Source organism: Gopherus flavomarginatus, chromosome 5 (assembly GCF_025201925.1).
Source record: "Gopherus flavomarginatus isolate rGopFla2 chromosome 5, rGopFla2.mat.asm, whole genome shotgun sequence".
Classification (NCBI taxonomy): domain Eukaryota; kingdom Metazoa; phylum Chordata; order Testudines; family Testudinidae; genus Gopherus; species Gopherus flavomarginatus.
Window position 1 is genome coordinate 76,569,168 of NC_066621.1, and position 16,853 is coordinate 76,586,020.

Below are 16,853 nucleotides of genomic sequence, written 5' to 3' on the forward strand. Positions count from 1 at the left end.
AAGTCCAGACTAATTAATACAGGTTCTGAAAAAGGATCTTCTTCAGGGTATCTAAAAGTCCCTGACATTCCCTTGGCCAGATTACTTTTTTTCCTTTTGGATTTCTTCATTAAGCCTGTCAAAGGTGCTGTAATATGAGAAAACTGTGGAATGAATTTCCGGGAAATCTTGGCTGATCCCATGAAAGATTTCACTTTCTCTTTGGTGGCAGCCTACGCTTTTACCATTGATACTTCAACTTTTACTTCCTCTTTCCTAGTATCCCTGATTTCTGGCTTCAGAGCTGTCTAGTAGATGTTGCTGGGGATTAATAAACAGCCCCTGTTAGATATGCCACACACTGGCCTGACTCTCCAAAGGGAAAACAAAAGCAAAAAATCCAAACAATCTCTTAAAGAGACACATGACACTGTCACATGTCAATAGCTTGTGGACCCAAAACATTGTTAATGGAAATTCTTTAAACTGTGTCTGCCACTTGGCACTAGCATACCAGATACTATAGTCAAGGGGGACCAGATGGATAGAGGAGATTTAGCAAATTAGCAGCATCCCCTCCAGACACAGTGACTGGACTTGCTGTTTGTGCACATCCATCATAGTACAGCATCCAAGACTCAAACCTAGATCCCTGTGGTTTATAGGCAGAACTCCATCAGACCGCAAAAAAAGCTTGTCTCTGGCTATCTCAGTAGAAACCCAGCACAGCTTGTCTCAGTGGGGCATCACTCGTTGTATGTCTTACACACCATACCTGAGATAATCACTAAACAAGGCATTAACAACACTAGTACATCAACTGTTTTGAGTTCTGTATTCAATAGCTTGTACAACTGCTACCCTTATTGGCAGTCTCACTGGAGAAGCCATTCTGATATTTGGAATACAAATTGACCCTAATTGTGATATCAACTGTAAGAGGTGAGTGAAAGTTCATAAAATGTCACAATAACCTATAACAAGAAATCTTGTAGGGAAAAGGTGCAGAAAGGAGACAGACTGAATTAGTCCAAACAAAAAAGGCCTACTGATATAATTCAAGGACTCTGTTAAGATTATGCCTGGTAAACAATAAAAGTGTGAGACCAGAAATCAATGAACCAAAATTGGTGTGTCAGAAATTAGGCTTAACTGGTAAACAAAAAAATGAAGAGACAGGCTATTCCACCCTTCGGTCCCTTTGGGGGTTCTCATTGCCATCACTTCCGTGGGGGGAAAAGCTGGCTACCACAATGCTGACTAACTGAAAGACAAGAGAAGGGGAAGGAGACAGCTTCACTCACATGGATACCACCCCCATGTCTCTTAGGACTTCAGACCTTTCTATCCTTAAGTCCTGACAACGCCAGGCCAAAGAGAGGGAGTTAGATGACATCACTGGAGGCTCCGGCTAAATCCCAATTAATATCTGGGATGTGAAACTGTCATCCCCCCTCATACACTCATACACTTTCTGTGTTCTTTTTCTTCCCCACCTTATTTCTTTCTCTTTTCTATCCATCCCCTTTTACCATCTGTCCATAAGACTATTTTGCAACACTGCTGTAAGCCTGTGACCAGAAAGAGGCAGCTAAATTCAATGCCCCAAACAGCCCAATGCTTGTACAATTTTGCCTAATCTCAGAGTGGCTGATAAGACCACGTATAATGCCTATGTTTCTCCAGCAGTGAGGCTGCAAATGGGAATCAGCATCAGAGACAGGAGCTGGATTTTTTCTCTCTTTGCTATTTTTTTTCTCTTCCTTTTGTGTATGTTTGTCTTGTTTTCTTCTAGGAAACAAGATAGGACTTTAATAGCAACAACAAGAGCTCCAGCCCATCTTAACTAATTTATTCTCCTTTCCACAAGAAGTACAAGTTATTACCATCTAAGACACTGTCAAACATGGAGGTTTTCCTTCTAAAAACTCTCTCCAGCTAAAGAGAAAGAGACCAAGGGATGTTGTTAAAATGAAAGCCTTGCTAAATAATTTACATTTCAAACTCTTTAGCTGCCCCCAATCCCCCATTTCTTTAATAAAGGGTTAAAAGGATTTTTAATAATGTGTTTGGCATGGTACTAAGGAGGCTGATGCCTCTGTATACCAAACCCTGAGCCTTGTTTAAAGCTGTCTGATGTTGGACCATGACTGGATTATGTTAACACCTTTAACTCATTGGGCACATATATTCCATCTGAATTAATACAACAGGACTAAGGAAGACTAAATTTCTCTGCCCCTCTTCAAATGATTCATTCCTGAACTGGGACGAAGCTCCTTGGTATGGTGGTGCGGGGAAGATTTAATCACCTGCACTGTATCTGTTCCATTATGAAAATGGTGACTGATATGTTTTAAAAGTACTGGGTACTGTGACAGGGTCAGGCCAGATGGCTACAAGAGAGTGGTCAAAGGTAGATACATTAGCTCCAGGTTAAGCAGGTCCCTTTTCCCTGGGTAAGATAACAGGGACTATTCCAGAATACTCAGGAACTTTCTAAAACTAATTAAGGCAGGCAGGCTAATTAGGACACCTGTAGCCAATTGGGAAGCTGCTAGAATTAATTAAGGCTAATCAGGACACCCGGTTTAAAACTGCTCTCACTCCAGTTAGTGAGGTGTGTGTAAGGACCTGGGAATGAGGGGATGTGTTGCTGGAAGACTAAGGAGTACAAGCGTTAACAGACATCAGGAGGAAGGTCCTGCGGTGAGGACAAAGTGTTGGGAGGAGGCCATAGGGAAGTAGTCCATGGAATTGTAGCTGTCGCGCAGCTGTTCCAGAAGGCACTCTAGACAACTGCAGTCCACAGGGCCCTGGGCTGGAACCCGGGGTAGAGGGCGGGCCTGGGTTCCCCCCAAACCTCCCAATTCCTGATCCAACGCAGGAGATTCCACCAGAGGGGAAGGTCTCTGGGCTGTTCCCTGACCCACATGGTGGATCAGCAGAAAGTGCAGGGATTGTTCTTACTCTTTTTTCCCCATACTGGCCAGTGACAAGATTATCTGAGTGAACAGCAGATTTGAGCCACGAAAGTGGCCAAACTGAGGACTACTGTGAATCTTTCAGGCGAGCAAAATCCGCCAATAAGTGCAGGACCCACCAAGGTACAGGAGGAACTTTATCACAGTACATATTAAAATTATGGTCCAAAGCCACAAAGTTTGCATCTGAATCTGAATGTCCTGAAGCTTGAAAGTGTTTGAATCAGATTATTTTTCCAAGCCCACTTTAAAATGTCATGGTCTCAAACTTTACTGCAGCAATAACTGGGTTACTCGTCTGTTTCCATCTTAGAATGAAATCCCCACTGGCACCCCATGCAGAAGGCCAGCACAAGTCCAATATGTCATATAAATCAAAATAGAGTTGAAGAATGCATAGGCCTTTTGCAGATTCTCTGCGCAGGGGCAAATTTCATCCTTAAGGATAGCCCTTCTTTTTTTTTTTTTTTTTTACCTGAAATGAAGATTGGCTGTTATAATTCTTTAACTCCTTGTTGGCTCCTCGGAACAACAGAACTCTTGCACAGCTGTCCTGCACATTGGAGAAGGAGGAACTTGTTAATTATAATCTTTAATCACTAAAAACAGGCTTTAAATTATAAGATTTGGTGGTGATTTGGCATATGTTTTTTAACATAAAACAATAAGTCAACAGTCCAAGAAAGATGAAACTCTGTTCCAATCAGAGGATTTAATTGATTAAAATAATTTTAATTTTCAATACAGTTGGAAAATTCTTGAATACTGTAGTTATGGGCACAGTTCAATTTTCCAATGTACTGGAAACAGCCTAAGAATGGCCATACTGGGTCAGACCAAAGGTCCATCTAGCCCAGTATCCTGTCTTCTGACAGTGGCCAATGCCAGGTGCTTCAGAGTGAATGAACAGAACAGGTAATCACCAAGTTATCCATTCTTGACACACATTCACAGTTTCTGGGAAAGAGAGGTTAGAGACACCATCTCAGCCCTGCATGCAAGTGTAAGTAACAATTAAGGTGACTGCAGTACTTATTGAGATTTAAATACCTTGTTAACAATTCAGAAAAACATATTACAAAAATTCTATCAAGTTATTAAAGAAACCAGATTTTACAGCAAAATTAGTATTTTCAAATTAAACTTTGTACATTAAAGCTCTTTGGTCATGTTGATACCTTCCAGCCAATGGGAACTGTTCAAGGAATAAATTATTGTGTTATATGATCAAGGGTACCACAACCTGGCCCTAAATAATTAATATAGACATCCACTAAACAGAAAGGACAGATTATTACCTCAATTTTACTTTGATTTATCAGCATTTCTCTCAAACTAAGCAGTTAGCAGTTTTTAAAGCAACAGCATATTTAATACAAGTTTTTTGAAATAAACTTTTTTTGAGCTGCTCATAATATAACAAAGCCAGTTCTCCATACACAAACAACAATACCACAACACAAAACTAATATACCCCAACCTCCTCTCCAAATGATGAGAGACCAGTTTACATGAGATCAGGTTCTGCTACAGAATATGTAGTTGAAATCCTATCAGTATAATTTTTTAGTTGAATACATTGTATTGCAGTAAGACACTAGTCTGTACTGTTGTAAAATATTACTGATTATAATCTCTCAGAAATGTTCCTATAGATCTGACATTTTTCAGTGCACTTAACTTTTTCTTGATCCATACATAGTATTTTATTTCTACATGTCATCTTTAATGTTCATCTCAGGACCTCTACTAAACCAGTCCACAATTCAGAATGTTTTTGTGTGTCTTGTCTATTAGCTTGGCTGTGCGTTTTGGATTTGTTGTCATGTTACATTAGAAAGTTCCAGTCAATGAGATAGTTCAATGTGCTATCTTCTGCTTATAAATATAATAAGTGTGCAGCTACAGATAACAGAGCACAAAATTTACTGTTTTTGGGACAAGCTTATAAATCAAATCCTGATTCACAGACAGGTGTATATATGGAGATTGCCCCTAAAAGTAATTTTCCTCATTCTGCTTTCCAATATACTGAGCCAGATCCTTCGCCTGATAAATCCCTTCTACTGCTCCCTTCAGCACAAAGAGGACTCATAGTTGACCTAACTGGCCCTGGGCCCAGGATCAGGGTTCCATAAAGACAAATAACATGAAGCTCTTTTTGCCACCTACTCCCTGTGCTGCTTGACAGGGTAAATCAAGCAGGTTGGCTCTGCATTTCTAGTCAGGATTCTAGCACCTGTCACAGAGAGGTAATTTAATATTTTTAAATGGATAGGATGCTAGACAATCTAGTTATATATAGGGCCCTACCAAATTCATGGTCCATTTTGGTCAATTTCATGCTCATAGGATTTAAAAAATCATAAATTTCATGATTTCAGCTATTTAAATCTGAAATTTCACAGTGTTGTAATTGTAGGGGTCCTGACCCAAAAGGAAGTTGTGGGGTGGTCACAAGGTTACTATAGTGGAGGTTGTGATACTGCTACTGTTACATCTGTGCTGCTGCTGCTGGTGGCGCTGCCTTCAAAGCTGGGCAGCTGGCGAGTGGCGGCTGCTGGCCAGGACCCCAGCTCTGAAGGCAGAGCCACTGCTAGCACCGGCGCAGAAGTAAAGATGGCATGGTATGGTATTGTCACCCTTACTATTGTGCTGCTGCTGGCGGGGTGCTGCCTTCAGACCTGGGCACCTCGCCAACAGCCACCCCTCTCTGGCTGCCCAGTTCTGAATGCAGTGCAGAAGTAAGGGTGGCAATACTGTGACCCCGTAAAATAATCTTGTGACTCCCTTGCAACCTCCTTTCGGGTTAGGACTCCCAATTTGAGAAACGCTGGTCTCCTTCATTAAATCTGTATAGTATAGAGTAAAAGCACACAAAAGACCAGATTTCACAGTCTGTGGTGTGTTTTTCATGGTTGAGAATTTCGGTAGGACCCTAGTTATATAGTATTTCCGACCTGTACTAAGAACTGCATCAAACCAATAGCTCAGGAGAGCACTTTACAGTGCAAAACAGGGACAGGCAAGGAAGTGTCTCTCTTTTTATATATCTCTACATATATATTTAATTCATGGGACCATGCTGTTTTTCCAAAGATTTTTACATATTAATTATCAGTCAAGAGAAAATTCAAGAGCTATAGCCTAAAGAAAGATCTAAAAATTTAAAAAATGTTGATAGGACTTTTGTTCTAGCATGCCAACAAGTGACTCCCATTTCAAATGCATACCAGATGATCCTAGGCTGGTGGACTGCATGTATCTTTCATGTAATATTCACTATTACAATATGTTCTACTAGAAAATATGGGAAGTGTGGATTACAAGCTTGCATATTAAAGTTCCAGATTTCCTGACTTGGTCCACAATTTGATCATTAAGGTATTGTGTGTCCTGAAACTTACAGTATTTATAAACTGATTATTTAATTTTCAGATTCACATTTTATAATTTGTCTTTCATAAAACACAAAATAGTTCTGAAAACACATTTCCCCTTCCCCTACCCCTCTCTTTTTGCAGTTCCTATCCAACAGTTCCACTGTTCTGGTTTGTTTCAGGGTTTTACAAATTTTAGTACATTTGTATTGTTTGGGCAATTAATACGTGTACTAAGCTTCAGCTCACAGGGAGTTTTATAACCACAAAATATTGGGATTTAGTGTGTTTTATAAAACGTGAGAAACTCTGCCCATGGTACAATGTGCAGAACAGAATTGCAACACTTTACAGGCTTTTTTTGCTTAAATTTCAGTTAATATATTGGCCATGCTTTCAAATTAAATACACTGGGATTCTACAATAGTTATTTCATGCTTTTTAAAATTTTGGACATGATTTACAAATGTAAATACAACTGTTGTGTCTTCTGCAACACCACAATATAATTGTATTCTTAATGCCTTATCAATAGAGTTAATCAAAAATTTTCCATCAAAGATGTACCATGAAAATGGTATTTTTCACTAAAATGAACGTTTTCACAGTGTATGTTTGTTATGGTTGAATTTTTTTATAAACAGATTTTCCAGTTGCCCCCTTTCTCTCCCCTTCCCCACTCTTCTTATTTTTTCTCTTTCAATGAAAAGAGAGATAAAAAGGAAGGGGGTGGGAAAGGATTAGAAAACATTTCTTATAGCAAAGAGCTGGATCTATTTAGCTAATAAAGAGAAAGTTAAAAGGTGATTTGATTAGCCTATAAGTATCTACAAAGGGAACAAATATTTAATGATGAGTTCTTCAATCTAGCAGAGAAAGGTATAACAAATCCAACTGCTGGAAGTTGAAGGTAGGTAAATTCACACTGGATATAGGGTGCAAAATTTAATGTTGAGGTTAATTAACAACTGGAACAATTTACCAAGAGTCATGGTAGATTCTCTATCACTAGCAATTTATGAATCAGGATTGGATGTTTTTCTAAAAGATATTTTCTAAGAATTGTTTTGGAAAAGTTCTATGGCCAGTGTTATAGAGGAGGTCATCGAACATGATCACAGTGGTCCCTTATCAGAGGGGTAGCCATGTTAGTCTGGATCTGTAAAAGCAGCAAAGAATCCTGTGGCACCTTATAGACTAACAGATGTTTTGGAGCATGAGCTTTCGTGGGTCCCTTGTGGCCTTGGAAATCTATGAAGAATTGAAAACTCAAAACATTTTCAGATTTTAGGGTTTTTTTAAATATTCATGGGACAGTTCCCATTAAAAGCTATTTTCATTTTTCCACCAGCTCAGTTTATCAGTTCAAAAAAAGTCTACATCACATATTTTGGAACTCTAAAATATTAAGATTCTTCCTATCAATGCTACAATTCTTGTTTTTGACAAAGTACAGTATTGACAGTTTAATAACCTTTAATATTTACCTTTAATATATACCATTTAATGCAGTTTACTTATGGCATATAAAATGAACATGAAGCAGCTTTTTAGCCATCGCAGTTTAAGTGAATTTTATAAAGATGTGTGGGCTGTCAGAAGATTCAATTTAATTTGTTGCCTAAAATCAAATATCTATTAGTTGATTTCATAGTAGCACAGAAGTAAAAAAAATTCAATAAGCTGTATTTTAAAGGAATGTACATGTTATATTTGCATAATTTATAAAAATATAGACTAATAATTTCTAATTTTTTTCTCTTCCTAGAAATTTATTGAGAGACCAGGGGCTGTGACCTTAAAACAAAAACATATTTAGGTCCTCATTTAATTGGCATCCAGGAAGGGGCAATTACTGACAGAGTATTTTCCAGCAACTCAGGTTGGGTTTAAAACAAAATCAAATGGGTAGTGACTCCACCTTTAGGAATTACAGGGTAAAAAGGGCACTGTCACCCATCCTGTCCTCCTCATCCACCTCCCTCCCCTTTGCCATAAAATAACACATTATTTAACAGAAGGAACAAAGGAATGGATTAGTAGAGATCTATAACAATTACCTACTGGTTATAACAACGCTGCCAGTAAATAATTATTAATTTTCACACATCCCGGATCAGCCAGCCCTGAAAACAGGGAACGTGTGGGATATAACAGTGAAATTACAGGAAGCAAAGGCTCCAGTAAAAGATCCAGAAGGAGAACTCCTTGGCTCAGAAATGTCCACTAAAGCTACTATATGCAAGGATTGCAACGTGTGGTAAAGGTTTGTGAACTACAGTATGTGAAGTTTCACTAAAAGCTTTTTGTCCTCTTTAATGTTCCACAAAAGTCCACCTGGTGTCAATAGGCTTTCCTTGTTAGCCAGGACATAACATCTTTTGTTGGAGAGCAGCACTTTACACTAGCTAATGTCTCTCTCCTCTCTGGTGATTTACAGAGACTTACAATACAAATGCTTAAATATTACCTTGCAGTATGGGACACAGATGCTACAAGTGAGATTAACGTATGCAGCAACCCACAAGCATTCAAAGTCTAAACACTCATTCTTATAATACTAATAGCATTCTTATCATACTAATACCTATTTTAACTTTACTAACACACAGGCGAGCCAGACTAATTCCAGATATGTATTTGTTAGTGTTCAGTTGAGACGTGGGGGCCTTGGCATGAGCTGGCACCTGGTCTGCCAGCAGCACAACCCTCCAACGTTTTTGCATCAGTTAAGTCTCATTTCAGACTACATGGAATTTAACTAAAACTTAAATTGTTCATAAGCTGTAACAGAGTCCTTGGTGGGTTAGGTGGCCAGGTGGTTAGCACATCTAATAATCCCTCCAGGTGGGTGGATCTTACAGTTCTGGTCTTCCTTTAATCAGAGGTGCAGTGAGGTCAACAGGTGGTTTGAGTTCTTCCTATTGTGGGGCAGTGGTAGGGAAGCCCAGCCACGTGCTCGATCAGCATAAGCATTAAAAAAGCTAATGAGGTCTTGGGATGCATCAGGCGAGGTATTTCCAGTAAAGATAAGGAGGTGTTAGTACTGTTATACAAGGCACTGGTGAGACCTCATCTGGAATACTGTGTGCAGTTCTCGTCTCCCATGTTTAAGAACGATGAATTCAAACTGGAACAGGTATAGAGAAGGGCTACTAGAATGCTCCAAGGAATGGAAAACCTGTCTTACGAAAGGAGACTCAAAGAGCTTGGCTTGTTTAGCCTAACCAAAAGAAGGCTAAGGGGAGATATGATTGCTCTTTATAAATATAACAGAGGGATAAATATCAGGGAGGGAGAGGAATTATTTAAGCTTAATACCAATGTGGACACAAGAACAAATGGATATAAACTGGACACTAGGAAGTTTAGACTTGAAATTAGACGAAGGTTTCTAACCATTAGAGGAGTGAAGTTCTGGAACAGCCTTCCAAGGGGAGTAGTGGGGGTAAAAGCATATCTGGCTTCGAGACTAAGCTTGATAAGTTTATGGAGAGGATGGTATGATGGGATAGCCTAATTTTGGCAATTAATTCGTCTTTGATTATTAGCAGGTAAATATGCCCAATGGCTTGTGACGGGATGTTCGATGGGATGGGATCTGAGTTACTACAGAGAATTCTTTCCTGGGTGCTGGCTGGTGAGTCTTTCCCACATGCTCAGGGTTTAACTGACTGCCATATTTGGGGTCGGGAAGGAATTTTCCTCCAGGGCAGATTGGCAGAGGCCTTTGGGGTTTTTAGTCTTCCTCTGCAGCATGGGGCATGGGTCCCTTGCTGGAGGATTTTCTGCACCTTGAGGTCTTTAAACCACGATTTGAGGACTTCAATAGCTCAGACATAGGTATGGGGTTTATTACAGGAGTGGGTAGGTGAGATTCTGTGGCCTGCGTTGTGCAGGAGGTCAGACTAAATGATCATAATGGTCCCTTCTGACCCCTTAAAGTCTATGAGCAACCAACCGAGGGTCCTAGTGTCTGGCCTCCGAGGTGCCCTCTGAGTTACCCTCCTTGGGTCACTTCCCACCACTGCCTCTCTTTCCCTGCTTTCAGTCCCAGATAAGTGAGAAGAAAAAGAAAAAGGTAACCAAACAGTCAGCCCCAGCTGGGCTCAGCATATAGACATACTCCCTCAGGGAGGCTTCTCCAGCACCCTTGACAGCAGCCTTTAAGGTAAATTTGTCCTCCTCCCGCTTCTGAGCTGAGTTGCTCCCTTTTCAACCCCTTCTCCAGTTACAGCATGCTCTTCAGGGCTGGAGGGAGGGAGCTACCTGGGCCCAGTACTGTCCTTTAACCCCTTCCAGCCCAGTGTGGAGTTTGTATACCCCACCACACAGGCTTTGTGCTGGCCCTTATGCCCTTTTAGGCCATGGCCCTACTGACAACAGCAGGTCCAGACAAAGTCATGAGCACTCTATCTAGTACAGCTCCCATTGCCATGTTATATGCATACTGCAACCAACAATAAGCACTGCAGGTAGCAGGAATGATTTGCAGAACTGGATTCCTAATAACTAATATCAACTGACACATATACTGATGTTTGAAAATGTTAAATTATTCCAAAAATCATCTTTTGAAAAAGTCAAGATATTTTAGACATCCTAAAGGAAGAAAAGAAATCTGCTTTGACAAGGCTTTTTCAATCAAGATGGTAATTAATTAAGAAACAGATGCTTTAACAGATGTTTTACTAGTTATAATCATGTCATTACTTGTGTTTTTCTAATGCAATGTAGTGTACAGTGCTCTAACATGGTTTTAATACATACAGTGCTGGAATGTTATAAAATGACCCAATGTGAAAATAAAAGGACAAAGCCCTGTTTGCCTTATACTTAGGAGTAGTCCCATTGACCTCTCAAAGTTACTTACTTAAATAAAGCAAGAAGGTTTTGCCTTTGAATTTGCATATCCAAATATGCAAAACAATAGGCTGTAAGGAGGGAAGCATATCTACAAGTAGCAGCTCATTGCTATGACTACAACTCAAACATAATGCAGCCAAGCTTCACTCCCAGTAGAGGATTAGATTGAGAGTTCCTGAGAAAGTGTGATGCTGCAGTAGCAGCTCTGGAAAGAATCATAGAATCATAGAAAATTGGGCTTGGAAGAGACCTCAGGAAGTCTCTTCCAAGAACTTCAGCTTGGACATCCTTCTGACTTCCAATCCCTCTTGAGATCTTGGCAAAATAGGCTACATCATTACCAAAAGCACCAAACTTGTCCCCACGTCCAGATAGCTCTGCTTGTTGGTGCATGGAGGGCTCTGCCAACTCCCCACTTCTCCCTATGCACTTCCATGCAAGGCAAGAGAATCAGACCCTCATCCTCTGCTCTCTGCCTAATGTCTGGATTTAAGACCAGAGTAGGCCCTGCACAGCCAACTCAGAGTGATGGATGGCATCTTAAACCCCTTTCCATACTTCCGTAGTCACTCACTGCAGCCTGCCCCATAGTTATTAAAAGAAGATTTGTTCAAAACAACTGCCGATACAGAGAGCTATATTTTAAGAACTTCAGCTCTGTGTTCCTTGCAGCTTCTACCATCTACAACTCATGCAAACCTTTTGCCAGATGTAAGTGAGGGCAAAGTTGGCCCCAGGGTAGATAAAAATCAATTTTTTAAATTAAAAAAAAAATCAGACTTTATTTAAATTGGATGTTTTTGATAAAAACAATTTTGAGGAAAAAACCTATCTAAAGCTAGTTTTAATTAAGATACATTATAGCTCAAAGATCTCTCATCATGGAATAGTGATTATAAATTCTAATTGTATAGTATGAGACAATATATTCATGTCATGTTTAAGAAAAGTTTTGTAAATGAGCTTCCGTAGTTCAAGGATTAGAGACCCAATCTTATGCGGCTCCAGGGGCTTCTGTATAGATAATTTAAATTAATCTTTCTATCTACCCAATGGGACTCAATGCTCAGTCTAGAAGATACTATCAGACATGCTTAGTTTTGCAGTTCTCAAACTGTGGATGTGCATCTCCGGAGATAACATGCTTGTTAACAGCAAAAACGTTTTTAAATAAATAATATATAGAGGTGAGAAATAACAGACCTTAACTCTACTGTCCCTCTGCAAATTTGCGTTCAGAGTCAATCCCTTACCTCTCTCTAAAAGTGTAAAGTTTCAAAAAATTCATTGAATAGAAGATTGTTGGGGGCAGAATAGATCTGGACAAGGAGAAGAAGTCTGGAGATAAATGTGAGAAGGGAGGGACAGGCAGTAGAAACAAAAGTGAAACTGTTTGAGCAACATATTCCAGAAGACTTGAGGTCTTTCTGAGTGTCGCCTTCATTGATTTGAGATCTACCATACCATTTGCTCACTAGAAGGAAAAACCTCTAATGGCAGCGGGCCATAAAAGAGACCCAGTTTGAGAATATTTTAATGAAGTTCCTCTACCTGTGGGTAAGACAGGCATGTGTGCAAAATGCAAGCAGTGCAATGAAGAACTGCAAGGCCTGGTTGCCCGAATGAAACAACATCATGAGAAGTGTTCCTTCTCAGGAAGAAGCTGCGTTGAAGATGATGAAAGGAACATGTCTGAACATGCAGGATCTTCAGGATGGTAAACTTTTTTATTTCATACTTCTTTCTTAAGCACTGTCTGTCTTCCTTCTGTAGTATTCTTGAATTCTCATGTTTGAGCAAAAAATATAGTTGTTACTCTATGGTACTATCATTTTAGATGCAGTTATGATAAAAAATAAATAGCTGAAATAAGCAGATCTTCCTTTTATACTTTCACCTTTAAAGTAGTACTGAGTGTCAGTGAATGCAATGAGTAATACTAAATGAGCGGTATAATAATAATAATAAAGTAACTGCATTGACTTATTTTGCTTAGGAGAATCCATTCCCAACATACAGGATTCTGAAGACTATTCACCTTCAAGATCACCATCATTTTCTATAGCTTCAGAGTTATCTGCCAAAGACAGAGTTTCAGTCACATATGTATGTCACATAGCTACAGTATATCACCTATAGCAAAAAGGAAAAAAAAAATCTCCATCATCCAGAAACAACCATAGATAAATTTGTGATAAGAACCAGCAGATTACAAAAACAGGTAATTGATGGAAAAGTTGACCCGTTTGTTTATGCAACAAAATCTCCTTTCCATATGATTGAGAACCCACACTTCATTAACATGGTTCACTCATTATGACCAGGATACAGTCCACTCAACAGAGCAGATGTTGCAGGCAAATTGCTGGACAAAGCATAAGAAAGAGAAATTGAGCGGTGTGCAAAAGGTCTAGAGGATAAAATTGTTAACCTGAGTCTTGAGGGGTGGAGCAATGTCCACAATGATCTTGTTGTATGTGCCTGTGTGACAACAGAAGAAGGGAATGTCTTCCTTACAGAAACAATTGATACATTAGGAAATGCACACACAGCAGAATACTTACAAGAAGTAGCAATAAAAGCTATAACAAACCGTGGAAAAAAAATTGAAATGTCTAGTATGCAGCTTGGTCACAGAAAATGCTGCAAATGTATCCAAGATGAGAAGAAATTTAGAAGAGAGTGAAGAGTCCCAAGCTAATAATATATGGTTGCAGTGCTCATTTCATGCACCTCCTAGCCAAAGACTTCAGTGTTCCATAAATAAAGGCTAATGTTGTTGAAATTCCAAAATACTTCTGTAACAACCATTTTACAGCAGCTGCTCTGAAAAAAGTGGGAGGAACCAAGCGAACTCTCCCACAAGTCATACAATGGCTATATCAAGAACTGGCCTAATCTAAAGACAGTTTATGAACAAAATCGTTAAAAAACAGATGGCACTATCACAGCCAAAGTTCTCAACATTGGGTTTAAGAGAAATGTTGAACACAGGCTAAGTACCCTGAAGCCGATTTCTGCAGCCTTGAACAAAATGCAGGGAAATAGCTGTTTTATTGTTGATGCTGTTGAAATTTGGAAGGAACTGAGTGAGATCTTAAAAAGAGAAATATGCAAGGACAGAGTTAAATTACAAGCATTAAAAAAACAAATGGGACAAGCACTATCTCCAAATCATTTTCTTGCAAATATTCTCAGTACTTGGTACCAGGGTCAAACCTTAACTGCTGAAGAAGAGGAGTTGGCTATGACATGGACATCCAGCAATCATCCCTCCATAATGCCAACTATAATAAACTTCATAGTTAAGGGTGAACCATTCAAGAAATATGTTTGCTGATGATGTTTTAAAGAAAGTCACACCAGTGAACTGGTAGAAGTCACCTAAACACTTGGATTCAGAGACTGTTGAAGTGATAATCTCACTTTTAATAGCAGTAGCTTCTTCTGCTGGTGTAGAAATAATATTTTCTTCCTTTGAACTAATTCATTCCAAATTGAGAAATCGTTTGGGACCTGAAAAAGCAGGAAAGCTTATTTTTCTTTTCCAGATTATGAATAAACAGGAAAATGAAGGTGAAGATGACTGAGTTAACTGCAGTAGCCTCTATTTTAAGTTTCCCACGTTGACCTGGCTGACATAGTCAATCTAATTTTTGGTTTTTTTTAAAAAAAATATTTCATTTAAATGCTTAAATTCACACATCTGAATAGTCTTCTTATGGTCAGTGGGTGCAGCGCCATGGAAGTCAGTGAGACTACTCAGATGCTTACATTTAGGCAGTTGTGCGAATGCCTTGCAGAACTGGGGCCTTATTACTGGAGAAAAGTAACCTATCCAGTAATAGTTAAACCCACCCAGAAAAACAGCCAATATTCCAGATATATCCCCAGGACATATTCTGATCCGACTTACTTCAGCATAGATTAGAGTAATTTCATTGACTTTGATGGGTTTACTCTGGATTTAGGGATAGATCCTACAAGACCTTATGCTAGTATGTTTGCAGAATCTAGCCTTTACACAAGTGCTGGAAAAGTCAGAATATAGCCCAGTAGGGCAAAATCCATTCTCAAAGAGGAATTCAAATTTTCTGTAATAGTTTTTGATAGTTAATGATGATCTCCAACTTGGGTGTATGCATTTCCCGTCAAGTACTAGCAAATAAAGATCCAGGCTTGGATCTTACCTATATGAGTTGATTCACACACATGCAAAGTTAATGCAAAATGCTATCAAATCAGAATGGTTATATTTTTTATTCATTTTGCACAGTTATAAATGACTACATAAGATACAAGGCAGTGGAGAATTAGGCCCACTTTGCATAGTCAATGGAGACAATTTTTCTTCAATATTTCTGTAAGTGTTTCTTTAATTCTAAATTAAGTTTCTGATAAATAGTCAGACTCTCTGTAGCTCCCTGGCTGCCCTGTTAGTCTCAATTTTTTCTAAAATTTATTTCCCATGGAAAACTTCACATTTCTGAATTTTCATTCATTCCAAATTGGAATGAAAAATTTTTCATAAATGCAAAGTTTTCCACAGGAAGAAGATTTCAGTTCCAGTTCTATGCTACTTCATACATTTCATGAAAGATTATTTTTTAAAAACTCCCAAAAAAGACACAGAAATACAAAGCTATAGAAGAATAACAACTAACCTGGTTATAAAGGGCACAAATATGCAATGCTGTATTTCCTGAGGCATTCTGTGCTCCCATATCTGCTCCATAAAAAAGTAAGTGTTCTAAATGCTGGACATGTCCATATCGGCAAGCCTATAAAGACATAAATTTAACATTTTGATTACTATACAGTCTTACTGTATCAGGAAAATATCTCAATTACACATTTCTTCATACAAGAATATGCTACATCCTTATGGCCTAATTCTCAGTTATTCCGCATGATTCTAGAGTCCCAGTAGGAACACTGAGAGACACCACCTCCATCATTCCCCTCCTTTATTTCTCCCTCCTAAGGTCCACCTAGTAATAATCCTCCTTTCAGTACAGCAGCATTTGGTACAGTTATGGCCCTCCCAAGAGAGTGCTTCTATATCTGATGAAGCCAATCATTACCAAGTGACATATTTCCTTCTCCGGGAGCTGAGAGTGCTGTCTCTGCAGTGTTCCTATGTTTACCACAGGAAGGGTTCAGGACCCAGACTTGGATGCTGTGCTCAACAGCTGACACTAGGTGCCTGGGTTGGCTCCAGAAAAAAACACTTTAAAATGGAAGTAAGGTTTGAAATGAAAATAATATTTGATATAGTAAATATGAAACTGAACAAGTTAAGGGTCTGATCCACCTCCTATTGAAGTCAAGGGAAAAAACTCCCACTAGCTTCAATAGAGGTCCAATTGGGGCATAAGGCCCAGATGTTGTAAAAAATGTATACATGCGCTCAAGTTTGCACATTAAAGTGGAAATCAATGGGAGTCCTTGTGTGCATAAAGTTAAATGTGTGCTTAAGAATTTGGAGGATAACAGGCTAAAGTACAATAAGATACATAATTTGGAACTATTTACCTACCAACATGGGCTTGTTACTCCTATTAATGCAGTGGGAACTGTATACAACAGAACCAAGACAAAACATTCATTCACCTGCAAAACTATGATTAAAAACCTTGAGACC

The 16,853-nt window shown here is 39.0% G+C and overlaps 1 protein-coding gene across 5 annotated transcripts in view; it reads right to left on the reverse strand.

Moving 5' to 3' along the window:
• The window catches only part of SHANK2 (SH3 and multiple ankyrin repeat domains 2), a 698,629-nt gene that overhangs the window by 507,379 nt on the left and 174,397 nt on the right, over nucleotides 1–16,853 (reverse strand). For all 5 annotated transcript variants that reach the window (XM_050955213.1, XM_050955215.1, XM_050955220.1 and 2 more), the window contains exons 10-11: nucleotides 15,874–15,990; nucleotides 3,439–3,516 (exon numbers count right to left, since the gene is read on the reverse strand). In XM_050955213.1, coding sequence (XP_050811170.1) covers nucleotides 3,439–3,516; nucleotides 15,874–15,990 — 195 coding nt within the window. The remainder of the gene's footprint in view (nucleotides 1–3,438; nucleotides 3,517–15,873; nucleotides 15,991–16,853) is intronic.